General features: G+C 40.9%; 1 protein-coding gene across 10 annotated transcripts in view; it reads right to left on the bottom strand.

Annotated features, from left to right (window-relative positions):
• The window catches only part of ikzf4 (IKAROS family zinc finger 4), a 165158-nt gene that overhangs the window by 23907 nt on the left and 113730 nt on the right, over positions 1–27521 (bottom strand). For 6 of the 10 annotated variants that reach the window (XM_059955923.1, XM_059955924.1, XM_059955925.1 and 3 more), the window contains exons 4-6: positions 10325–10585; positions 7113–7280; positions 6461–6490 (exon numbers count right to left, since the gene is read on the bottom strand). In XM_059955923.1, the coding sequence (XP_059811906.1) occupies positions 6461–6490; positions 7113–7280; positions 10325–10585 (459 nt within the window). The remainder of the gene's footprint in view (positions 1–6460; positions 6491–7112; positions 7281–10324; positions 10586–27521) is intronic. The other 4 variants (XM_059955926.1, XM_059955921.1, XM_059955922.1 and 1 more) reach the window with 2 other exon arrangements.

Below are 27521 nucleotides of genomic sequence, written 5' to 3'. Positions count from 1 at the left end.
GAGTAGCCTATAGGCCCCAAAATAGCCCTTGGGACACCCAGGAGCAGATAAACAGACAGATTTTAGAATGGTGCAGGAAATACAGGGTAGTAGTTATGGGTGATTTCAACTTCCCTCATATTGACTGGCACCTCCTGAGTGCAAGGGGGATAGATGGGGCTGAATTTGTCAAGTGTGTTCAAGAAGGATTCCTGACACAGTATGTGGACCGGCCGACGAGAGGAGAGGCTATACTGGATCTAGTTCTGGGTAATGAACCTGGTCAGGTGACAGACCTCTTGGTGGGGGAGCATTTTGGTGAGAGTGACCACAACTCCATTAGCTTCAGCATAGCTATGGAAAGGGATAAAATCAGACGAAATGGTAAAATGCTTAACTGGGGAAGGGCTAACTTTGAAGGGATGAGGCAGGAACTAGCGAGAGTAACTTGGAAACAGATGTTCAAAGAGGAAAGCAGATAAGTAATGTGGGAGAAGTTTAGGGACCACTTGAGCTGGGTTCAGGATAGGTTTGTCCCACTGAGGCAAGGAAAAAATGGTAGGAAAAGGGAACCATGGCTGACGAAACATGTGAGGCAACTCGTCAAGAGGAGAAAGGAAACATATGTTAGATATAAGAAGCAGGAAGTAGGAGGGGCTTATAATATAGGGTAGCCAGGAAGGAGCTAAAGAAAGGAGTTAGGAGAGCTCGAAGGGGGCACGAGAAGGCCTTGGCATGTAGGATTAAGTAGAACCCCACGGCGTTCTATGCGTATGTGAAGAATAGGAGGATGATGAGAATGAAGGTGGGACCACTAAAGGATAAAGAGGGCAACATGTTCCTGGAAGCAGAGGAGGTTGGGGAGGTCCTAAATGAATATTTTGCTTCAGTATTCACAAGTGAAAAGGATCTTGATCAGGATGAGGTCGAAGTAGAGCAGGCCTGTGTGCTGGACAATGTGGAGATTAAGGAAGAAGTAGTGCTGGATCTTCTTAAAAACATTAAGATTGATAAATCCCCAGGGTCGGATATGATACACCCCAGGTTGTTGTGGGAACTGAGAGAAGAGATCGCAGGAGCATTAGCTATGATCTTTGAATCCTCTCTGGCTGCAGGGGAAGTGCCGGAGGACTGGAGAATGGCTAATGTAGTTCCCTTGTTTAAAAAAAGGTAAGAGGGAGAAACCTGGGAACTATAGACCGGTGAGTCTTACATCGGTGGTCTGCAAACTACTGGAAAGGATTCTTAAGGATAGGATCTACGAGCATTTGGAGAAGTACAGTCTACTCATGGATAGTCAACATGGCTTTGTGAAGGGAAGATCATGCCTCACAAGCCTGACTGAGTTTTTTGAAGAGGTAACAAAAGAAATTGATGAGGGTATGGCAATGGATGTGGTCTACATGGACTTTAGCAAAGCATTTCACAAGGTCCCTCATGAGAAACTCATCCAGAAAGTCATGAAGCATGGGATAAGTGGAACCTTGGCTGTTTGGATAAAAAATTGGCTTAAAGGAAGAAAGCAGAGGGTAGTTGTGGAAGGAAAGTATTCTGCCTGCAGGTCGGTGACTAGTGGAGTGCCACAGGGATCTGTACTGGGACCCCTGCTATTTGTGATTTTTATAAATGACCTGGATGTAGAGGCGGAAGGATGGGTGAGTAGGTTTGCGGATGACATGAAGATTGGTGGAGTTGTGGATGGAGCTGTCGGTTGTCGAAGGTTACAAGAGGATATAGACAGGCTGCAGAGTTGGGCAGAAAAATGGCAGGTGAAGTTCAATCCGGACAAGTGTGAGGTGATGCATTTTGGAAGGACAAACCAGAAGTCTGAGTACAGGGTTAATGGTCAATTACTTAAGAGTGTGGATGAACAAAGGGACCTTGGGGTTCAAATCCATACATCCCTCAAGGTCGCTGCACAGGTTGATAGGGTAGTTAAGAAGGCCTATGGGATGCTAGGCTTCATTAACAGGAGGATTGAGTTCAAGAATAGAGAGGTCATGTTGCAACCCTACAAATCACTGGTGAGACCGCACTTAAGAGTATTGTGTTCAATTCTGGTCACCTCATTATAGGAAGGATGTGGAAGCTATGGAGCGGGTGCAGAGGAGATTTACCAGGATGTTGCCTGGTTTGAAGAACAAGTCATATGAAGCAAGGTTAGCAGAGCTGGGACTTTTCTCTCTGGAGCGTAGAAGAATGAGAGGGGACTTGCTAAAGGTCTACAAGATTATGAGAGGCATAGATAGGGTGGATAGTCAGTACCTGTTTCCCAGGGTACCAATAGCAAACACCAGAGGGCATATGTACAAAATTAAGGGAGGGAAGTTTAGGGGAGACATCAGGGGTAATATTTTTTTTTTTACAGAGGGTTGTGAGTGCCTGGAATGACTTGCCAGGGATGGTGGTGGAGGCTAAAACATTAGGGGTATTTAAGAGCCTCTTGGACAGGCACATGGACGAAAGAAAAATGGAGGGTTATGGGGTAGTGTGGGTTTAGTACTTTATTTTAAGGATTATATGGGTCGGCACAACATGGAGGGCTGAAGGGCTTGTACTGTGCTGTAGTGTTCTATGGTTCTATGGACTAGATGGACTCAAGGACTGTTTCTACACTGTAGTTTTCTTTGACTTCTATGACTCTATGCTCTTGATGGTGAGGAGATTTTTCAGGAACACAACCCCCACTATAACTTGGGAATCGTCTGTACTTTAACACTAATCATCTTTGAGCAGTTACTAAGACCTTTCCAGTTTCTACACAATTGCAATTCTTAGACTAAATCTGACAATTTATTCAAAAGGAACTGTTCCACTGATTGCCATGGAACTATTACATAACATAGCCTACAAACACCTTTACTTAAATTTTTTTAACACCAGTGCTATATTTCCCACAACCTGCAGGTTTTTTTTTCCATTTTCCATATGAAGAGATAATAAAAAAAAAGTGGTCAGTCGGCATTTCTGTGGTTGACATAATAGAATCATAAGCAGTGCACTAAATTGAGAAGAAAGTTATTTGTCCTTTTCCCTCTCAAAAATATTGTTTGGGATGCTGGACAATGGAAAGTATGGCAAAAGTGCATTTCACACTGTGAAAACATTTGCCTTGCATTGTATTTTATCTTGTTTTCATGGTTTAAACCTTAAGCCGGATAAGCTTTTAACATATTAGGTTTAAACCTATTAGTGGTTTATAAATTGCTTAGTTTGAATGGTTTACCCTTTTGCTTGAAAAATGATTTGAGCAATATTGCAGAGAAGATACTGTGGGAAATAGAGTGGACAATGAGGGAATTGAAAAGCTGGCAAGCATGCTCAGTAAGAAATGGTGCCTTTAGAATTTGAAGGAAACATGTTTGGTAATGACATCATGATAGAAGTGGCAAAAATGGCACACAATGACAGGATGAGGAAGCGTGGAAGCTGACAGCAATGGAGGTCATCGTGACTTGGGTAGACATGTTAACCTCATTGTAACGACGTTGGAGACCATGGGCATAAGGCTTACTCTCTCACCAAAAAAAACTTAGTATATGCATAGGTCAAACTAATGACCTGATAAATATCCTTCCTCAGTATATTCCAAGCAGTCACAAATTATTTCACTTATTATTTAACATTACAGAAAATGCATACAGATTTACATTATAGGAGCCCTGTTGGTCAGCATTATAAACCCGCAAGATAAACAAGCGAAATTGAATAACAGTATTCAATATAATTTAATAAAGTAAAACATAAGTAACAATATAAACAACTGCTTGCAAGATTTACTAATCATATGTACAATCATCAAATGATCATTTGCCACAGATACTCAGTTGGCTATGGCCACAGGATGACCAGAGGTCATGAAAGGCACCACGTAATCAACCCAAGTTTTGTATTAATATCAAAGTGGGAATTTCCAGTTCCAGAGGTAAAATTAGCTCTACTGTGTTCAAATCAAAGAAAAGATCTCATCGGGGATATATTAACTAAAATGAAATATATGGGCTTCTATCATCCAGCAAATCCAATATTTATCATCACCTCCCACCTACAATGCATAAACAGTGGTCAAGATCATGGGAGTTCTGTGTTAAATGTTAAAGTGCACTTCTGCTTACCTTTTTCACAAATAAGACATGCATTTGCAACCTAGCTGATTTTATCATGTGAATTGCTAACCGGCATGGCTGTTGAGAATAACATAAGAAGATATTTCTTTTTTTTTAATCTTCTGTGTTTACAGAAAAAGTGGCACTGGCTGAACTGGCAAGAATGAAAATACCACAGCTACCACTGCTTCAGAACCATAAATCACAATGAACTGATACAAATCATTTGAGTTAGAACCCGAGGGCACATTTATGTCACGGAACATTTCAAAAAGATTCCAACAAGAAATTGTTCTTAATTTAGCTTCCTCTACTGAAAAATATATGCATATCTAAGCTGGGTGAATGCAGCTATGTCATACACCTGGCTAAGTTTGGGATGAAAAGCTACTTCATCCATCAAGCTGTTCTTTTCATAGACTATCAGTTAATTTGTATTCATAGGAATTGTACTCCATTTCAGTCATCCTGAAGTACTTCCATAGCCAACTGAGTACCATTCCAGTTAATTCCTGGGGAAATAGAAAACCAGAGATAAACAGGTAACAAATTTCTCCCAGATAGTCAACAGTAATCTTAAAAACTACAAGGATGTTAAAGCAAATTTAAACTTGCACCCTTAGTTGTCGCTGGTTACATTTCATATTTACGTGTTCTTTGGAGCACAAGAACCACTATGTTCCCTCCATCAATTCTCCAGCTAGGTCTATTCTTATCCTCAAAATCCTTCAGTCTGGTTCTCGTCTGGATAATTAATGAAGAACACGTCAAGGTGCTTTGAAATGCCGTTGCTATGCTTTTCTGCTCATCAACTATTCTGTGAGGGATTGGAGATGGAACTTAAGTTATATTTTCACTTAAAATTTACGTTCAAACTAAGATCCAGTTTACCAATTACTAACCACCACTCACCAGCATTCAGCTTCTGTCCTGCAGGAATTGCTAATTTTATTCAGTTATGTTCTCTACAAACACAAGTTTTTATCTCCTTCCCTCTCACACAATGTTTATAGTGAAGATCATAAGACACAGGAGCAGAATTAGGCCACTCAGCCCAACAAGTCTGCTCTGCCATTCCATTACGGCTGGTTTAGCTTTTTCAACCCCATTCTCCAGCCTTCACCCCATAACCTTTGACACCGACTAATCAAGAACCTATCAATCTCTGTTTTAAATATACTCAATGACTTGGTCTCCCAGCCATCCATGGCAATGAATTCCACAGATTCACCACCCACTGGCTAAAGACATTCTTCCTCTTCTCTGTTCTGAGGCTGTGCCCTCTAGTCCCAGGATCCCCCACTATAAGAAACATCCTCTCCACATCCACTCAACCTCGGCCTTTCAATATTCAAAAGGTTTCAATAAGGTTCCCCCCCCCCCCACCATTCTTCTAAACTCTAACAAGCATGGGCCGAGCGCCATCAAACACTCCTCATATATTAATTCTTTTGTTCTCAGAATCATTCTCGCGAACCTCCTCTGGATTCTCTCCAATGCCAGCACATCTTTTCTTAGACAAAGAACCCAAAACTGCTCACAATAAAGCCTCAGCATCATATTCTTGCTCTTATATTCTGTTCCTCTCAAAATGCAATTGCCTTCCTTATCACTGACTCAACGTGCAAGTTAACCTTTAAGGAATCATACCCAAGGATGCCCAAGTCCCTTTGCTCATCTGATTTTGAGTTTTCTTCCTGTTTAGAAAATTGTCAACGCCTTTATTCCTTCTACCAAAGTGCATGACCATACACTTCCCTACACTATATTCCTTCAGCCACTTCTTTGCCCGTGATCCCAATCTACCTAAATCCTTCTGCAGCCTCTCCGCTTCCTCAACACTACCTTCCCCTTCACCTACCTTTGTATCGTTTGCAAACTTAGCCACAAAGCCATCAATTCCATCGTCCAAATCACTAACATATAACATGAAAGGAAGCAGTCCCAACACTGTTCCCTGCGGAAAACCACTTGTCACTGGCAACCAAATAGAATAGGCCCCCTTCATTCCCACTCTTTGCCTCCTGCCAATCAGACTATCTTCTATCCATGCTAGTATCATTCCTGTTGATAATTTCTGCTTGGGTTTGATCAAAAAACAGGTTGGCAAGCTTGTGCTTCAAGTTCAAACATCAATATACAGCCAATATAAAGTACTGTACATATCTAAAAGAAACTTGATTATCACTTTATGATACAAAACTAGAGGAATTGCAAATGGAGATGAAAAAGTAAAGAGATTGAGAGAATACAGACAATTTAAGTCAGCAGCAGATAGAGTATATAGTGTGAAGCCTTCCACTTAGGTACACAAAACCGAAAAGCAGAGTACACTTTAAAGTGGCGAGGGATTAGGAAATATGGACTTTTCATACCAGCTTCACTAGGCCAGTGTTCTGCAGAATCTGGAGGAAAAAGAAATTATCTCATCAAAATCAACAAAATCCTTTGGGGGTCTAGCAGTATGGGTAGCTTTTTAAAGACTGAGATGAGGTGAAGTTTCCTTATGCAGAGAGGTGGTTGGTGAATCTCTAAAATACTCTATCCCCAAACGTTCAGTTTGACGGATTTTTGGATACTTAAGGAATCAGGAGATATGGTGGATGGGCCAGGAATGTTGAACTGTGGTGAAAGGGAATCCATGACCTCAATAAATGACAGAGCAGGATTGAAGGGCTGAATAGACTACCAACTCTTACTACTTGTGTTCTATTGTTTTGCAAATTTGAGACTAAAATATGCATAGTACAATTTAAAAGCATGATGTACTTTTCAAAATTTTATAAAACTAAAACATGCACTGGGTAAATAAAAATAAATTATTTGTAATATATTTTGTGGGTAAAGAACAAAAATTGAGCTGGAGTAAGCTGAATTCTTGCACCTTCCTCTTCCTCTAAACATAATTTAATTGTTTTCTGAAGGTATTTACTCAACCCCTCTTAATCTTTGAAACAGTTATTGTATGAGGAGGTCAAAATTCAGTTCAGTTGTTTCCCTGCTCCAAACAGGATTCCACCCACTAACCTGCATGTGTTCGGAGGTGTCCACTGAGTGCATCCCTTCTCCGACAGGCATAATTACAGAAAGGACATTTAAAAGGCTTCTCCCCAGAGTGTAATTTGATGTGCCGCAGGAGGTTTCCTTTCTGTGTGAATGAGGCACCACACTGGTTACAATGGAAGGGGCGTTCACCTGGAGGAAGAAAGATGGGCATACAGTTCAAAGAGTGAAACAGAAAAAGGTTTAAAACATTATCAGCTTTTCAAAACAAAATGTTTGCAGACAATAAGCTGAAGGATAACAAAGGATTTTCCATTTTGTGTAATTCAATGTTATGCAGAGCTGATACTTCCTTAGAAATATGAACGACATTTTGGAACTTGTCAAATTGAACAAGTGGCAATAGTAAACTGAAGAAATAAATTGCCCACACAAGTCACCATCGTATCTCAGAATTCAAGAGGTCTGCATTTATAATGAATTTCTTTGGAGTACAAACAATTAAGTAAGTGCAGCAGCCATTTTATGCACAGTTGCAGTCCGACACACAGAAAAAATGAGTAAGCAGTTTACTGTTTTGATTGTAGCTAGGAACAGAAATCTGCCAAATTTCCTTGTCTTTAAATAGTGCCACTGTATTCAAGGTCCACCTGCATCACTTTGACACGCAAGCACAATGCAGGAGTATAACACACCGTCTAATCTGAAGAATGAAACGTGGCTCCTACTTAGTGCTGTAATCTAGAATTTGTATTCAAGTGCTGGAGTAGGTTCAGATCAAAAACCTTCCGAGGCAAGAATTCTGCCAACTATGCCAAGCTGACAATCAATTAAAAACACTCAAGATAAACCAAATCCATCAACAATTCACCCTTCAGATTACTTATTAGTAAATTAGTTGTAGTTCAGATCATAAGATTAAAATTGCATTGGAAGGATGAATTTAGTCTCATCCATAATCAATATGATCAGTTACATATTCAATTTAGCATTAAGTGAAGTTGTAAGGTCATAGAGCACTACAGCACAGAATAAGGCCCTTCAGTCCATATAGTCCTTGTTAAACTGTTATTCTGGCTAGTCCCATTGACCCACACCTGGACCATAGCCCTCCATACCCTTCCCATCAATGTACCTGTCCAAATTTCTCTTAAATGTTGAGATCGAACCTTCACCCATCACTTTCGCTAGCAGCTCGTTCCATACTCACACCAACTTCACATTCACTCCCCTTAAATATTTCACCTTTCACCCTTAACCAATGACACATAATTCTAGCCTCATCCCAACCTCAGTGGAAAAAGCCAGCTCACATTTACCCTATCTATAAACCTCATAATTTTGTATACCTTTATCAAATCTCCTGTCATTTTCCTGCACTACAGGGAAAATAGTACTAACTTAGTCAACTTTTCCTTATTGCCCAGGTCCTCAATTCCCAGCGACATCCTGGTAAATTTTCTCTGTACTCTTTTAATCTTATTGATATTCTTCCTGTAGGTAGGTAACCAAAACTGCACACAATACTTCAAATTAGGCCTCAAAATAAAATTCCAGCTTCTGTACTCAATACATTGATTTATGAAGGCCAATGTGCCAAAGGCTCTCTTTACAACCCTATCTACCTGCGACGCCACTTTTAAAGAATTATGTGCATTTATTCCCAGATCCTTTTGTCTTACCACACTCAGTGCTCTACTGTTTACTGTGTATGTCCTACCCTGGTTTGTCCACCCAAAATACAACACTTGACTTCATTAAATTCCATTTGCCATTTTTTCAGCTGGTCCAGATCCTGCTGCAAGCTTTCATAGTCTTTTTTGCTGTCCACTACACCACCCAATCTTGGTGTAATCCACAAATTTGCTGATCCAGTTAACCACATTATCATCCATATCATTGCTATTGAAGACAAACAACAATGGACCCAGCACTGATCTTTGCTGCACACCATTATACACACATCTCCAGTCAGAGACACAACCATCTACTACCACTCTCTCGCTTCTCCTGCAAAGTCAAGTCTAATCCAATTTACTACCTGATATTGAATACCAAGTGACTGAACCTTCTTGACCAACCTCCTATGCAGGATCTTGTCAAATGCCTGGCTGAAGCCCACAAAGACACCAAGCACTCCCTTGCCTTCATCTACTTTCCTGTTAACTTCCTCAAAAAACTCTAAGATTGGTTAGACACAACCTACCATGCATAAAGCCACGTTGACTATCCCTAATCAGGCCCATTTATCCAAGTACTTATATATCCTGTCACGTTGATCACATTGTCAAGTAGAATCTGGCCCTCTGCAGATGCAATATTCTATTGGCGGCAGCAGCAGCACTTAATATTTACAAAAGATAAGTACCAACTGTGCAGTTGAACACTAGTATTATCAAAAGTGACTGCAAATTAATAATTGCAAATCTAAGAAATGCTGAGAAAAATGATTATGTGGGTATTATCATGTAAATGATATCCAACCCTCCAAGGCCTGAACAATGTTTTCAGCTTTCTTGCCATACATTGATCAAAACTGAACAAAGAACAAATTTCATTAGACATCATCTGTGAACACTACATTCTGGTAATAAACAGTTTCAAATGTCTTCCAGTAACTTTTGTGCTCATGCTGAGGGACATCAACACTGGGAAAAGGACTTTATTTTAAAAAAATCTTGCATCTGGCAACCCCAGCTCTGATATTTTGTGTGCTTGGCACAGGATAAAACTTGTTTTGCCTCAGTGCATCTCCAACTACTACAGAATAACCATTCCTGATGTATCAATGAAATTATTTCCATTCCCCATGTAAGCCAGCCATGAAGCTTCACTGAATATTGTGCCAACTCATTCTAGTTTTCTGCTGTGAAACCAAATTGTCCCCTGCTGGTTACATTTTTTCATGTTGCAGTTATGTTGCTGAAGTCCTCAAACAAGTCAAGAAAGAAAAAGCACAAATAGCAAGAACCAAAAAAGAATGCTCCAAGGATATCTGCAGGAAGTTTTCCCAAAGGAAATTCTATTGTCCTCAAGTTCAGTTGCCAGAGCTGGGTGAGTGTTATAACTTCCATCTATTTGCTCTTATAAGTAGAGGCTCCCAGGGGCAGAAATAAATGGGCAAGCTTCATGGGAAAACAAATTACAAGTGAGTTCAAATAACTGCCACCACAGATAGAGACTTTAAATTCCCACCACATGTCACTCCATTTCCTTACTTTTGTAAGCATACTTACCAGTGTGGCTCCTCTTATGTACCATAAGAACATTCGGTCCGATGCAGACCATTCCGCACAGATCACACTTCAGTTTTCCATTAGGAAGACGAATCCCTCCAGGAGAATGAGGTCCCTGCCCCGTGCCCTCACAGAATCCTAGCGGCTCCGTCAAAGGCTCATCCGCAATGACTGCTTCATCTTTATCACTAGCGCCATCCTCCTGTGCCAGAAGTTTCCCTGCCTCTTCATCGCTGTACATCTCAACCTTGATGGAGTTGGCTGCAAATGAACATCAGAAATGTCAGATGGAGCCATAAGATGACAGGGCTAGCTAGACATCAGGTACAGGCGTTGTTCAAGATGGGCCAGGTGGCAACAAGAGTGCAGCAACCAACTTTTAGAGTCCTCATGGAGCAGTCTTAGTCAAATATTTGCAAGTCTGAAGCAAGAGAGGATCTAGCACTACAGATGATCTGTGCCAAATCTCACCCGGGAGATGGTTGCTTACAAAAAACGCGGGAAGAAAAGAAATCCAATTCTACAGTACTGTTGTCCTTCAGCTTACGAGCACACAGTGAACATATAAATACAAACAGAAATGCACAGCCATTTTATTGAATTGTGTAACTTCAACATTTTGTTGACTTTTGATGATACCACCACAGACCTAGAAACCTTTCTAGAAAGAAATAATAAACAGGACAAAATACAAAAAAAAAATCCATTTGAAGAGCTAGAAAATGGATAAAATTGGACCTACATAATGAAGTGCCATCAAGAGTATAGGATAACAAGTTGAGAACACCAGACAAAAACTATGGGATAATTACAACAGCAGAAACATTTTGAAAGGAAGACGCCACTTGCTGAGATTAAGATAGGATCCAGAAAGAACACAAAGAAAAATGGAACTTTCTGTAACTGGCCTGAAACAACTGAGCCTTTAACACTAGTGTGTTAAATTTCCCATTTCTTCTTATTCCTAACTGCTTACCAGTGAAGAGCTGCCTCTAGCCAAGAGAGATAGTTATGGAGTATACACTTCTCCTAAACTGCAATAAATAATGAGTGAATATAACAGATATATAACTTCAACTATTTGAATTCATGCTACTATTCAGCAATTGAGCTATATGGTTTATTTTATATAAATAAGACTACGTTGAAAATGTTCTGGTCAAATGTGGGAAATAAATGTTTCCATCTTCAGTATCTCATTGTCTGCATCAAGCAACATCACCACTTGTTACAGAACACTCATCATGAGCACTAGATCAGTCAAGACAGGGATTCAAATTCATCTCCAACGGACAGAAGCTCAGCATCTACTATATTAAGTTCAATCTCAAAAGCAATCACGTGACACAATTAGTGCTTCTTTAAACTTAACTGCTTTCTACCAAAGCCAAAAATAACAAGTTTTAAATAACCCAGATTTTAAAGATAAAACATTACCTGCAACTTGAAATTTATTTTTCCTTAAAATTCGATGAAGACTCATAATTAGACTCTTATAAGCAGCTTAAGGGTCAATGAGATCACAGGGATTATAACTGTAACAGTTAAATTTGCAAGTAAACCACAAAAATGCAGCTTCTCAAAATTCACATTACTTTACAATTATCCAGGAGTTTATCCAATTTAACTTGAGGGATTAAATTCACAAATGAATTCAGTTTAAAAGAAAAAGATACTATAACAGATTTAATCCCGTGGATGAAATGCATCCATGCAATTTATAACTGTGCTCGAGTCATAAGCCAAACTGACAGAATCAACAAACCATCCCCACAGTACAATTCCCACAATCCTTGGCCTTTCAGTTCTACGAATGCAAAATTAGTCTGAATAAAAAAAACAAAGACTTTCTACTTTATGTATTAAAATATCCAATTCAAAAACTGTCATGGCAACCAGTGGATTTGCCATGGTAGCAGACCACTCTGGTCCTGTAGTAAATGCCTGCTGAGAACCAACTGGAACTCTTAAAAATAACGAGCAAAAACAAACTGCCATTTAAAATGCAGGTCATATTTTCCATCTGTTTCTTTTTTATCTATTTGTTTCTTTCCAATTTTCTCTTTCTGTATATTTGCTGGGATATGGCGCTACTGCTGATGCCGTACCTTGCCCAGGTAGCTATTCTTTGACAACAGGTGTAAACAGCTTATGTATTCAACATTTTCTTTAAAAGAAGATTCATGGATAGGAAGGAGAAAGAGGTGGGGGTGAGAATAAAAATGAATATTGCAGATGAGTTCAATCTGCCCTCACCATAAAGGAGCATCCGGAACTGGAATCATGACTGGTTTAATAATCCCCGCCTGCCAGATCACAGGAGAACCAAGGTTCACGTGATGGCAGTTGCATTCACTTAATATGGAATAAGCTGCAAATAAAATCTAGAACCTTCCAGCTTTGCTTTGGATGATACCCAAGATGTGTCCACATTCATTTCTGAGTTAGTTGCCAGGTGAGACCGAATGCCCTTTTCCACTTTAAAATCTTTTTCATTTCTTCTACTGCATACACATCATGTTGATTTACACATTCCCAAACTTCAACAAGATTGCTCTTAAGATAACAAGGACTCCAAGATCATTCTGGTTAACCTAGTTTGCTATTTCCATCCCACTTGAGCACCACCCAACAATACATAATGTAGTGTATACTTGAACTTAAGCTTTCATTGCAGAACATGGGAACATAAACCCTAGGTCTATTTCACACCATACTTAACATAAGAGCAGAAGCAAACTATTTGCTCTGTCAAACCTGCTCCATCATTAAGATCATGGCTGATCTTGCACCTCAGCCCTATTTTCCACCAGTACCCCCAGAAACGTATAATTCTCTTAATGCCCAGATATCTATTGGTTACAGTTTTGAATGAATATAATGACTGATTCTTAGTAGACCTTTGGGGTAGCAAATTCTAAAGATTCAACGTTCTGAAGAAATTTCTCATCTTGAACATAAACAACCTACCCCATATTCTCCAGCTGTGCCCCTGATCCTATACTAGTCAAGCTGAGGAAACATGCTGTGTACAGAGTGTGACAAGTGCTTTTAGAGCTTTTATATATTTCTATGAGATCACCTTCCATTCTTCTAAACTTTAAAGAACAGAGTCCCAGTGTACTCAATCTCCACACATGGCAAAGCCACCCTCTGTGGTTCCACAATACAATGAACCACCATTGGAGTCCTTCTATGGGAACAACATATTTTGGTTAAAACGAAAACTTTACATGATGTTCCAGGTGTAATCTCATCAAGGCAATGTGCAACTGCAAGGATACTTCCTTACTCCTGCAATCAAACCCTCTTGTAATAAAGGCTAATACACATTCAGACTCCTGATCACTTGCTAGCACCTGCATGCTGGCCTTCTGTGATTAGTGTATAAGTACAATTGTGTCTCTTTGGCCATCAACACAAACTAATCTGTTTCAACTTAATAAAAACAGCAATTTTGTGTTACATACAATAAAGCAGATGATCTCATTTCTCCTCATTATGTTCTACCTGCCATGTCCTCATTATTCCCGCTTGTTCAATCAGTCTGAACCTTTATATCCTCCTCTGCAGTCACAAACCCACCTACTGTATCTGATGTGGCCTCCTTTATATCATGGAGACTGATGTAGATCAGGAGACCACTTTGTTGAGCACCTTCAGTCTGTGCTCCACAAAAGATGGAATTTCCTGGTGGCCACTCACTTTAATTCTACCTCCCATCCTCATTTGGACATGTCTAATCATTGCCTCCTCCACAGCATGAGTAGGCCACCCTCAGATTGGAGAAGCAACCTCATATTCCATCTGGGTATCCTCCAACCTGATGGCATGAACATTGATTTCTCCAACTTCCTGTAATTACTCCCCCTTCTCTCCTTCCATTCCTCATTCCATCTCTCCTCTTACCCATTCTCTTCTACCTCAACCTGCCTATCACCTTCCTCTGGTGCTCTCTCCTCACTCCCTTTTTCCAATTGGTCCAGTGTCCTCTCCTATCAGATTTCTTTTTCTTCAGCTATTCACTTCTTCTATCACATCCCAGCTTCTTACTTCATCCACCCACTGCCCCCCCAATCTTCCACCTTACCTAGTTTCACCTATCACTTGCCAGCTTGTACTTGTTCCCTTCCCCTCATTTTCTTACTCTGTCATTTTCTTCCCTTCCCCCCATTTCCTTCCTTTCCAGCCCCATTAAAGGGTCTTGGCCTGAAACATTAACTGTGCATTCCTCTCCATAGATGCTGCCTGACCTGCTCGAGGAACTCAGCAGGCCAGGCAACATCTATGAAAAGGAATAAAGAGGTGATGTTTCGGGCTGAAAACCTTCATCAGTACAAGGAAGGAAGAGGGAATAAGTCAGAATCACCCTGACCTGCCAAGTTCCTTGAGAATTTTGTGTGTTGCTTAAGATTTCCAATATCAGCAATGTCTTGTGTTTTTGAAAATTTCACCTCCTCAGCCATATCAACTTTAAGCTTGGCAACTTTTCTAGTACTATTTCTTGATTAATACTTGCTTCTCAAGTATATCTGGCAGGCTCGCACATTGGGGCAGATAAAGGGATGTTAAGCATCCTATCAGGCTCTGGGAGGCCAATCTGCTGGCTAGGAAGAGATGTTGGGAACCACAGATCAAAGAAACAAAGTGAAGGAAGATCAGGTAATCTACACTTGGTCAATATCAATTTAGAACATTGGTGAGAAAGCTTTACAGCCCCGAGACCTGGTCAAATGTTAATCATTCTATGGTGGGCTATCTGGAGGACAAGACAATTGGAGATACTTTGACGCCTTGTTTGAAAGTATGACAAAACACAACTAAACATTCTGACAAATAATGAAGCAAATGATTGAAGCAATTATAGGAAGGCACCAGTAATTAAGTTAAAGAAACATAAACTTGCATGGATAAGGTTTGGAATTATAGCCATGTAAGTGACAAAAAAACTATGCCATGTTTGGAAGCCACGCAAAGAAATGTACAAAAAGTTGCAGTGAAATTACCAGCAGCAATGACTCCAGAGATCAATCACTGAAAAAGACAAACTGAGTCAGAGACTCAGAAGGACTCACTAAGATCAAACCTCAACCACATTCATCAAGACTGGGCAATACAAGAGAAGGAGATTTTGGAAGCTGTGAAAGTAAACTAAAAGAGTTGTCTAATTAAAAATGTTATGAAACTAAGAAGTCAATTAGTCTTGTTTCAAACTACAAAGAGTCAGATAGCATGGATCCATGCAGACCACAGTGCCCACCCAGCTGGTTCCAACAGCTAGTATATAGTGAATCTCAAAGTTCAAAGTAAATTTTATTATTAGAGGAAGGTGGTACAGGAGCCTCAGAGCTCACATCACCAGGTTCAGGAACAGTTATCACCCCTCAATCATCAGGTTCTTGAACCAAAAGGGGATAACTACACCCAACTTCACTTGCCTCATCACTGAACTGTTCCCAAAACCTATCGACTCTCTTTCAAGGACTCTTCATCTCATGTTCTCGATACTTACTGTTTATTTTAAAAAAAATTTCTTTCTTTCTTTTTTTATTTGCAGTTTGCTGTCCTTTACACACTGGTTGAACACCCATGTTGATGCAGTCTTTCATTGATTCTGTTATAGTTATTATTCTATTATGGATTTATTCAATATGCCCATAAGAAAATTAATCTCAAGGTTGTATATGGTGACATACACGTACTTTGATAACATATTTACTTTGAACATATATGTCACCATACACTACCCTGAGATTCATTTTCTTGTGGGCATTCACAGTAAATACAAAGAAACACAATATAATCAATTAAAAATTGCACACAAAGACAAAAATCAATGTGAAAAAAAAATTGTGCTAATATAAAAAAGAAATAACAAATATTAATATAATAATAATAACAACAACAAATAAATAATAAACATTGAGGCACGAGTTGTAGAGTCCTTGAAAGTGAGTCCATAGGTTGTGGAATAGGTTCAGTGTTGGGGTGACTGAAGTTATCCCCTCTGGTTCAGGAGCCTGATGATTGGGGGGGGGGGGGGGGGAGAGGGGGAAGAAAAAACTGTTCCTGAACCTGGTGTGGGACCCAGGGCTCCTGTATCTTCTTCCTGATGGCAGCAGCGAGAAGTGAGCATGGCCTGGATGGTAGGGACCCTTGATGAATCTGAGTTGTTTGAATCAAATTAACATAATTTGTACAGGTGTTAGGCAAAGTAATAGTCTGGTGTGATTTATTGTGTGTATCATTTAACTGGAAACAGCATCTTCTTCACTGAAGACAGAAAGTCACTGTTTAATCCTCTTCTATTTTCTTATTTGGCTTGTGAATTCTCTTACAAATACTCCTATCTCAATAATGAGCACAAATTTACCCTTGCTAGATGGTTTCTTAAAATAAATGTACCTATAAAAACTCTCTAGTCTGTTTTTGTTTCTCACAAATCAACTGATATTCCATCTTGCCTCATTTTGTAAGTTTCTTTGTGGTTCTCTAGCGAGTTCTAAAATGCTCCCGATCCTCAGGCCTACCATGAACTCAGGCAATTATATATGCCACTTAAAAAAAAATGTAATGCGATCGGTAATTTCTGTGTATTAATGGATTTTTTTTTGCAACTTAAGCACTATTTCTTTAAATACTACCCATTGCCTGTCCTCCATCACACATTACAATGAACCACTGACAATGCTCCCTCATGCCTTCATGGCATCCTTTGTTTCAAGTCCCAAGTTTCACATTGAATTGCATCACTTTCAATCCCAATATCAAATTCTATCACATTATGCCCACTTTCCCACAAAAAGACTCTCGACAAGATATCGAAACAACCCTTCCTATTGTATAAATGATATCCAAGATAGCTTCCCCCCACCAAGTTGGTTCTTCAATATATTAGTACAACCCAAGAATTCATCTTCCACCGTAACACAGCATGTGTATCCATACTATATGTAGATAGAAGTCTTCCACCATTACAGTATCTGTTACATATGCATCCAATTTCGTGATTTATGTTGTCGAAAATGACAACTATTTTTGTGTCCTACTTTAAATGTTTTCTTCCCTATGACATTTCTTTATTCAGCCCAAATTATGATGCTTTGATGAGATAATTTTTCACTACTACACTGTCTCCCTCATTATTAATTCTACACCACTCCTTTCTCCTTTTTGCTTGTCCTTCCTAAAAGCTGAATTTCTTGAAATAATTTATTCCCAATTTTGGTCACTCTGGAGCCACATTTCTTAAATGGAAATGACGCCATATCCCCACTAGTCGTATTAATCATGCATTTTGTTGCAAATGTTGCAATTTGTTCAGATAACAGAGCCCTTAATTTTGCCATTTTAGCTTTTTTATTTTAAAATTTTTGCCCAATTTTGTTTTTAACCTACTGTATTTCATTTATCTTCATTTACAACTTCACCCTTCTGCATTGTCTTTCACCTTCCTGAATTCTTTTTGAAGTTCCCATTGCCCTGCCAAGCTGGGTTAAACCATCCCCCATTGCACTTCAGATGCTTTTAGTTTTACAACCTGTTAATAAATTGGAAAATGCAACTTCAAATCATTGATTTCAAATTGATCATCTTGTATCAATGGAAATTTAACATATCAAACTATACTGAATAATTGAACTGAGCAAGGAACCAAATTTAATTTTATATGAAACATACTCGAAAGTTTACAAAGTGTGCATTTCACTTTTTTATTAAATTGCATAGTCAGTGCAAAACGACATTTAACAGATTAGTACAGAAATTGCTGTTATTTGGTACCAGACTAAAATGAACTCTGAAGTGGCTACACACCATTCCTACCACAAGTTCCAAGGTAAACAGTAAATGATCCCAACTTAGTTTTAACAAAGTAATTACAGGTGAGGAAGAATTTTCAGCCCAGTTAGCCTAGCCTTTTAGAATGGTCCAAATGACCTCCAAAATGGGTCTCATATAATTTGATGATTCTTCCCTCCATTCTGCTCTCTGAGATCTCATTCCACACATTGATAAAACACCTTCCCAATGTCAGTCTTAAATTTGCTTTGTACCATCTCAAACATACATTATTTCATCATTTTAATTTAATTAGATGCAATTTTCTGGATCCACTTTTTTCATACAGTCATACGCAAGATCAGTTATGGATTAGCTAGGGTCATTAGGGTCTTTTAAGAAGCTTCAGATAGGTACATGGAGCTTAGTAAAATACAGGACTATAGGTAAGCCTAGTAATTTCTAAGGTAGGGACGTGCTTGTCACAACTTTGTGGGCCGAAGGGCCTGTATTGTGCTGTAGGTTTTCTATGTTTCTAATTCCGCAGTGAAGAACTTGCAAAAAAAATAGCTAATACGGTGGAGTAAACAAAAGCTACAGAAAATCAAAAAGTAAAAAAAATGCTGGAAGCCTTAAATTAAAAAAAATGCTGAGACAATTTAGCAGGTGAGACAGCACCTGCATGGGGGAAATTAGTGTGAACATTTCAAGTTGAAGAACCTTCATTGCTACTATTTCAATGAAGAGTTTGACTTGAAAAGTTAACCATATTTTGTTTTCTAAACAGAAGCTGCCAAACCTACTGCAAAGCAAGCAATTAAATGGCTGTTTTTTTTTATTAAATTGAAGAATTCCTTAATTAGCTCATATGGCATTACTTGCATCAAATCTCGGCAGCTTTTGAGTTGAAATATTGTACCATTAATTTCACTGTAAGCAGTCTTCCCAATCTTAATTTTGTTTTACTTATTGCTAACCTATTGCGTTTTGTCACTTAATTGCCTGTGCCTCTCAAATAATTAAGAGTTCCACATTTCCCCTCTATTCAGAACAATATTACACATAACCTAATTTACTGAATTCAACCACTAAATCTTTAATGGAAAAGGGAGAAGCATCTAATCAATAAATCATTTACTTGTCCTCAATACTGAGACCACACATTTTTGATGTAATTAAAGGTTAAAAATATAGACTGCAACACATAATACTTGTGCCTAAAACAATGAAAGGCTAAACATTAGGAAATCTGCAGATGTTGGAAATTCAAACAACACACACAAAATGCCGGTGGAACACAGCAGGCCAGGCAGCATCTATAAGGAGAAGCACGTTTCGGGCCGAGACCCTTCGCCAGGACTAACTGAAAGGAAAGATAGTAAGAGATTTGAAAGTAGTGGGGGGAGGGGGAAATCCAAAAGGTGGGGGTGAGCTGAAGCTAAGAGCTGGAAAGTTGATTGGCAAAAGCAATACAGAGCTGGAGAAGGGAGAGGATCATGGGACGGGAGGCCTAGGGAGAAAGAAAGGGTGGGGGGGGGGAAGCACCAGAGAGAGATGGAGAACAGGCAGAGTGATGGGCAGAGAGAAAAAAAACAAACAACTAAATATGTCAGGGATGGGGTAAGAAGGGGAGGAGGGGTATTAACAGAAGTTAGAGAAGTCAATGTTCATGCCATCAGGTTGGAGGCTACCCAGCCGGTATATAAGGTGTTGTTCCTCCAACCTGAGTGTGGCTTCATCTTGACAGTAGAGGAGGCCATGGACAGACATATCAGAATGGGAATGGGATATGGGATTAAAATGTGTGGCCACTGGGAGATCCTGCTTTCTCTAGCGGACCGAGTGTAGGTGTTCAGCGAAACGGTCTCCCAGTCTGCGTCGGGTCTCAGCAATATATAAAAGGCAATACTGGGAGCACCGGATGCAGTATACCACACCAGCCGACTCACAGGTGAAGTGTCACCTCACCTGGAAGGACTGTCTGGGGCGCTGAATGGTGGTGAGGGAGGAAGTGTAAGGGCAGGTGTAGCACTTGTTCCGCTTATAAGGATAAGTATCAGGAGGGAGATCGGTGGGAAGGGATGGGGGGGGGGGGAACGAGTGGACAAGGGAGTTGCGTAGGGAGCGATCCCTTTGGAAAGCAGAAAGAGGGGAGGAGGGAAAGATGTGCTTGGTAGTGGGATCCCGTTGGAGGTGGCAGAAGTTACAGAGAATTATACGTTGGACCTGGAGGCTGGTGGGGTGGTAGGTGAGGACAAGGGGGACCCTATCCTGAGTGGGGTAGCGGGCAGATGGGGTGAAGGCAGATGTGCGGGAAATGGGAGAGATGCGTTTGAGAGCAGAGTTGATGGTGGAAGAAGGGAAGCCCCTTTGTTTAAAAAAGGAAGACATCTCCTTCGTCCTGGAATGAAAAGCCTCATCCTGAGAGCAGATGCGGTGGAGACGGAGGAATTGTGAGAAGGGGATAGCAGTTTTGCAAGAGACAGGGTGGGAAGAGGAATAGTCCAGGTAGCTGTGAGAGTCTGTAGGCTTACAGTAGATAGGCCGTCTCCAGAGATGGAGACAGAAAGATCAAGAAAGGACAGTTTTGTTTTACAGCAACTCCACCTCCCCCCCTCCCCCCTGCAAAGGGCTGTGCAGTGGAACACTCTCACAACACAAGACAGAGATACTCTGGTTGTCATTATTTGGTAGAAACATCTAATTATTGGACCATGCAAGGGTCAAGATACATTCTTTGCAGTACCTTGGCTTAGTATGCTTGAATTTAGTACTCAGAATGACAACCAATATCCCATTATTGAACATACCAAATGACCTATACTGGACCCAATACATAAATGCATTCATAAGGAAAGTGCACCAGTGGCTTTACTTTCTTCAGAGGTTATGGAGGTTTGGCTTGTCACTGACATGATAACAAATTCTACAGATGTACTGTTGAAAGTATCCTAACTGCTGGATCATGGTCCCGTAGAGCTTTTCAAATTTCACCTCACTACAGGAAAGATGTGGATACTATAAAGAGAATGCAGAGGAGATTTACAAGGATCACGTACAACACGCTGGAGGAACTCAGCAGGTCAGGCAGCATCCATGGAAACGAACAGTCAACATTTCAGGCCGAGACCCTTCCTCAGGACTGAAGAGGGAGGGGGCAGGGGCCCTATAAAGAAGGTAGGGGGAGGGTGGGAAGGAGAAGGTTGGTAGGTGCCAGGTGAAAAACCAGTAAGTGGGGGAGGAGAAGCGGGGAGGGGATAGGCAGGAAAGGTGAAGGAGGAATGTAAGGGGAAAGCACTACGTGTAGAAGAAGGCAGAATCATGAGAGAGGTGATAGGCAGCTGGAGGAGTGCAACTGGGATAGGGCAAGGGAGAGGGAGGGAATTACTGGACGTTGGAGAATTCAATACTCATGCCAAGGGGCTGGAGACTTCCTAGACGGTATACGAGGTGTTGCTCCTCCAACCTGAGCTTGGCCTCATCATGGTAGTAGCAGATTTACAAGGATGTTGCCTGGATTGGAGAGCTTGCCTTATGAGAATAAGTTGAGTGAACTTGGCCTTTTCTCCCTGGAGCGACGGAGGATGAGAGGTGACTTGATAGAGGTATATAAGATGATGTTGGGCACTGATCATGTGGATAGTCAGAGGCTTTTTCCCAGGGCTTAAGTGGCTAACACAAGGGTTCATAGTTTTAAGGTGCTTGGAAGTAAGTACAGGGGGGATGTCAGAGTAAGTTTGTCACACAGAGAGTGGGGGGTGCATGGAATGCTCTGCCAGTGATGGTGATAGAGGGGGATACAATAGGGTCTTTTAAGAGAGATAGGTACATGGAGCTTAGAAAAATAGAGGGCTATGCGCTAGGCAGTTTTGGGAGTAGGTTACATGATCAGCACAACATTGTAGGCCGAAGGGCCTGTAAAATGTGCTGTAAATTTCTATATTTTATATATACACACAGGAATGTCATAAGCTGTAGAGAATAGTGGACGCCACCAATGCCTATCAGAATCATCTTTCCCACCATCCATCATCTTTTTAGTATCGAAAGAAGGTGCTGCATTAAAGCAGCACTACCCATCATGGATTCCCACCATCTGGGCCATCCCATCTTCTCGCAGCTACCATTGGGCAGGATGCACAGAAGCCTGAAGACCCACACCATCACGTTCAAAAACAGCTACTTCCCTTTAACCATTTAATTGGTAAAACCGTAATTACTGCAGTGTAGCAACACAATGACCACTTTACACTAAAATGAACATTTATTTTGATTCTAATTGTGTTTTGTTATAAAAGTTTGCATAATTTATTGTTATGTTGCTTATATGATGCTATGTGTCTGTGATGTCACTGCAAGCTTCACTTTACACCAAAGCATACATGTACTTATGCATATGACAGTAAATTTGACATCCTTGAACCTTTATACTCAGTTTTCTATGAACCTTAATATATACTGCCTTATTATATTTTATCTAGTCTATTGATTTAAGCCCTCTATAGGACTTGGACATCCGAATTCAGTGCATACTTCACGCGGTACAAAGGAGATGCTGCAGAGTCAGAGGAGGAAGCCGTTAGAGGAACTGCCGAATTGTGATAGACAATGAGATTAAATGCATGCATTGAAAAGCAAGAGAATCACCTTGTACATACCTTAGTTTGCTTTCTCAGCCACAGCAACTTAAATGATCATTCGTTTCATTGCAGATTGTCATCTCTCACTTTATGTACCTCACTTCATCAGTTAGCTGCGTAGCAATCAATGCACTTGAAAGAAATTTCCTCACCTGCAGACCCCAGTCAGTTCAAATTGGCAAAAATGTCTCCTCCATCAACACAGGTGCACCACAAGGCTATGTGCTTAGCCTCTTGCTCTACTCACTTTATGCTTGCTACACAGGATTGCTACCTGTGCCACGTGCCAAGTGAGGCAAGGAACAGAAGAATTATACAGATTAATACGTGGCTCAGAGGATGGTGCAGGAGGGAGAGCTTCAGGTTTTTAGATAATTGGGCTTTGTTCCAGGGAAGGTGGGATCTGTTCCGAAGGGACGGTTTACACCTGAACTGGAGCGGTACTAACATTCTTGCAGGAAAGTTTGCTAGAGCTGCTCGAGGGAGGTTTAAACTAAATTTGCAGGGGGCAGGGATCCAGAATGTGAGAGAGGATAGTGAGATGAAGAATAACAGGTGAAGGACCTGAAGGACAGGTGGGGACTACACTGTTCCGGAATATTAAGTGTGTAGTAGAGAAAGTTGAGGCAGAACAAGTGATAAGGAGGACACATGTACAGAGGGATGGTCTGACGGAACGTGGAGTTAAATGTGCAGAAAGTATAAGTAAATTTAGGAAGGACAACAGAATTCAAGGGGCTTATAGCCTGATGGGAGTTCGGGGAGCTGGGTTAAGCACAATAGGCAACGATTTAAACAGAGAGAGGAGAAGTGGGCTAAAAATTCTGTATCTGAATGCACAAAGTGTCAGAAATAAGGCGGATGAGCTTGAAGCTCAGATGCAAATAGGTAACTATGATGTTGTTGGGATAACAGAGACATGGCTGCAGGGAGATCAGACCTGGGAAATGAATGTACAAGGGTATACATGCTATTGCAGGGACAGAAATGTGGACAGAGGGGGTGGGGTGGCCCTGTTGGTGAGGAATGAGATTCAGTCCTTTGCAAGGGGGGACATAGGATCAGGAGAAGTAGAGTCTGTGTGGATAGAACTGAGGAACAGTAAGGGCAAAAAGACCCTAATGGGTGTTGTCTACAGGCCACCAAACAGTAGCATGGATATTGGGTGCAAGTTGAATAGGGAGTTAACATTGGCATGTGGCAAAGGTAATGTTGCAGTAGCTATGGGGGATTTCAACATGCAGGTGAACTGGGAGAATCAGGTTGGTGCTGGACCCCAGGATAGGGAGTTTGTAGAGTGCCTACGGGATGCATTCTTGGAACAGCTTGTATGAGAGCCGACCAGGGACAAGGCTATTCTGGATTTAGTCTTATGTAATGAACAGGATTTGATAAGCGATCTTGAAGGAGCCATTAGAAGGTAGTGACCATAATATGATAAGTTTTTATCTGCAATTTGAGAAGGATAAAGGCAGATCGGAGGTGTCAGTGTTGCAGTTGAACAGGGGAAACTATGGAGTCATGAGGGAGGAGCTGGTCAAAGTTAACTGGACGGATATCCTAGCAGAAAAGACAGTGGAACAGCAATGGCAGGTATTCTTGGGAATAATGCACAAGGTGCAAAATCAGTTCATTCCCTGGAGAAGGAAGGATTCAAAGGGGGGAAGAGGCCACAGTGGTTGACAAAGGAAGTCAGAGATTGCATAGCATTAAAAAAAAGGAAATATGACAGAGCTAAGGTGAGTGGGAGGACAGATGATTGGGAAGTTTTTAAGGAACAACAGAACTTAACTGAAAAGGCAATACGGGGAGAAAAAAATGAGGTACGAACGCAAGCTAGCCAGGAATATAAAGGAGGATAGCAAAAGCTTTTTTAGGTATGTGAAGAGAAAGAAGATAGTTAAGAACAATGTTGGGCCCTTGAAGAATGAATTGGGTGAAATTGTTATGGGAAACAGAGAAATGGCAGAAGAATTTATTAAGTACTTTAGATCTGTCTTCACTAGGGAAGACACAAGCAATCTCCCAGATGTATGGATGGGCCAAGGACATAGGGTAACAGAGGAAATGAAACAGACTGACATTAGGAAGGAAACAGTGATGAGTAGACTGATGGGACTGAAGGCTGACAAATCCCCAGGTCCAGATGGTCCTAGGGTACTAAAGGAGGTGGCCCTGGAAATTGCGGATGCATTGGTAATCATTTTCCAATGTTCCTTAGATTCAGGATCAGTTCCTGAGGATTGGAGAATGGCTAATGTTATCCCACTTTTTAAGAAAGGTGGGAGGGAGAGAACAGAGAACTATCGTCCTGTCAGCCTAACATCAGTAGTGGGGAAGATGCTAGAGTCCATTATTAAAGATGAAATAGTGGCATATCTAGATAGCAGTGATAGGATTGGGCTGAGCCAGCATGGATTTACCAAGGGCAAATCATGCTTGACTAATCTACTGGAGTTTTTCGAGGATGTAACCAGGAAGTTAGACAAGGGATATCCAATGGATGTAGTGCACCTGGATTTTCAGAAGGCATTTGATAAGGTCCCACCTAGGAGATTGGTGGGTAAAATCAAAGCTAATGGCATTGGGGGGGGGGGGGGGAAGACATTGACATGGATAGAAAACTGGTTGGCAGATAGAAAGCAAAGGGTAACAGTGAATGGGTGTTTCTTGGAATGGCAGGTGGTGACTAGTGGGGTGTCACAGGGCTCAGTATTGGGACCACAGCTGTTTACAATTTACGTCAACGATTTAGATGAAGGCATTGAGAATAACATCAGCAAGTTTGCTGATGATACTAAGCTGGGTGGCTGTGTGACATGTGATGAGGATGTTAGGAGAATTCAGGGTGACTTGGATAGGCTGGGTGAGTGGGCAGATACTTGGCAGATGACGTTTAATGTGAATAAGTGTTAGGTTATCCACTTTGGGAGTAAGAACAGGAAGGCAGATTATTATCTGAACGGTGTAGAGTTAGGTAAGGGAGAAATACAAAGAGATCTAGGAGTCCTTGTTCATCAGTCACTGAAGGTGAATGAGCAAGTGCAGCAGGCAGTGAAGAAGGCTAATGGAATGTTGGCCTTTATTACAAAGGGAATTGAGTACAAGAGCAAGGAAATCCTCTTGCATTTGTACAGGGCCCTGGTGAGACCACACCTGGAGTATTGTGTACAGTTTTGGTCTCCAGGGTTAAGGAAGGACATCCTGGCTATAGAGGAAGTGCAACGTAGGTTCACAAGGTTAATCCCTGGGATGTCCGGACTTTCTTACGCAGAGAGGTTAGAGAGACTGGGCTTGCACATGCTGGAATTAAGGAGATTGAGAGGGGATCTGATTGCAACATATAAGATTATTAAGGGATTGGACAAGATAGAGGCAGGAAATATGTTCCAGATGCTGGGAGAGTCCAGTACCAGAGGGCATGGTTTGAGAATAAGGGGTAGGTCATTTAGGACAGAGTTAAGAAAAAACTTCTTCTCCCAGAGAGTTGTGGGGGTCTGGAATGCCCTGCCACGGAAGGCAGTGGAGGCCAATTCTCTGGATGCTTTCAAGAAGGATCTAGATAGGTATCTTATGGATAGGGGAATCAAAGGATATGGGGACAAGGCAGGAACCGGGTATTGATAGTAGATGATCAGCCATGATCTCAGAATGGCGGTGCAGGCTTGAAGGGCCGAATGGTCTACTTCTACACCTATTGTCTATTGTATGACTGTGAGAGTAAGTATAGCTCCAATGTCATATTTAAGTTTGCTGATGACAACACTGTTGTAGGCAGAATCAAATGTGGTGATGAATCAGCGAGATCAGAAATCTGGCTGAGTGGTGCCACAACAAACTCTTACTCAATATCAGGAAGACCAAGGATCCTCTTCAGAGGACCAGAGGTGGAGAGGGTCAGCAACTTTAAATTCCTTGGTGTTATCATTTCAGAGGATCTGTCCTGGGCCCAGCATACAAGTGCAAATATGAAGAAAGAACAGCAGCGTCTCCACTTCCTTAGAAGTTAGTGAAGATTCAGCATGACATCTAAAACTTTACAAATTTCTATAGATGTTTGATGGAGCGTACACTGACTGGCTGCATCAGTGCCTGGTATGGAAACACCAGTACCCTTGAATTGAAAATCCTACAAAAAGTAGCAGATACAGCCCAGTCCATCATGGGGTAAAGCCCTCCCACCATTCAGCACATCTGCAAGGAGCGTTGTAGCAGGAAAACAGCATCCATCATCAAAGACCCCCACCACCCAGGCCATACTCTCTCCTCAGGAAGAAGGTACAGGAGCCTCAAGACTCACACCACTAGTTTCAGGATCAGTAATTACCCGTCAACCATCAAGCTCTTGAACCAGAGTGGATAACTTCACTCGTCCCCATCACAGAACTGCTCCCACAACCTATGGACTCCTTTTCAAGGACTCTTCATCTCATGTCTTCCATATATATTGTTTATTTATTTATTCTTTTGTATTTGCACAGTTTGTTGTCTTTTGCATATTGGTTGTTTATCTGTCCTGTTGGATGAGGCCATTCATTGATTTCATGATGGATTTACTGCAAATGCCTGTAAGAAGAATAAACTCAGGGTTGTATATGGTGACATATATGTACTTAGATAATAAATTTACTTTGAACTTTGAAGAGATTTACTGTGTCTGAACAGTGATATTTCTAAGAACTGTTAACATGATACATAATTGTTCTTTTCTCTTCTTGGTTTACTGTATAGTGCTGTTTGGAGTGTTCAGACAGTATCAACAGCAAGTGATAGGCACT

This window comes from Hypanus sabinus, chromosome X1 (genome assembly GCF_030144855.1).
Source record: "Hypanus sabinus isolate sHypSab1 chromosome X1, sHypSab1.hap1, whole genome shotgun sequence".
Taxonomy (NCBI): Eukaryota; Metazoa; Chordata; class Chondrichthyes; order Myliobatiformes; family Dasyatidae; genus Hypanus; species Hypanus sabinus.
Note: the sequence above shows the minus strand (reverse complement) of the source record. Positions and strands in the feature narration are given on the sequence as shown.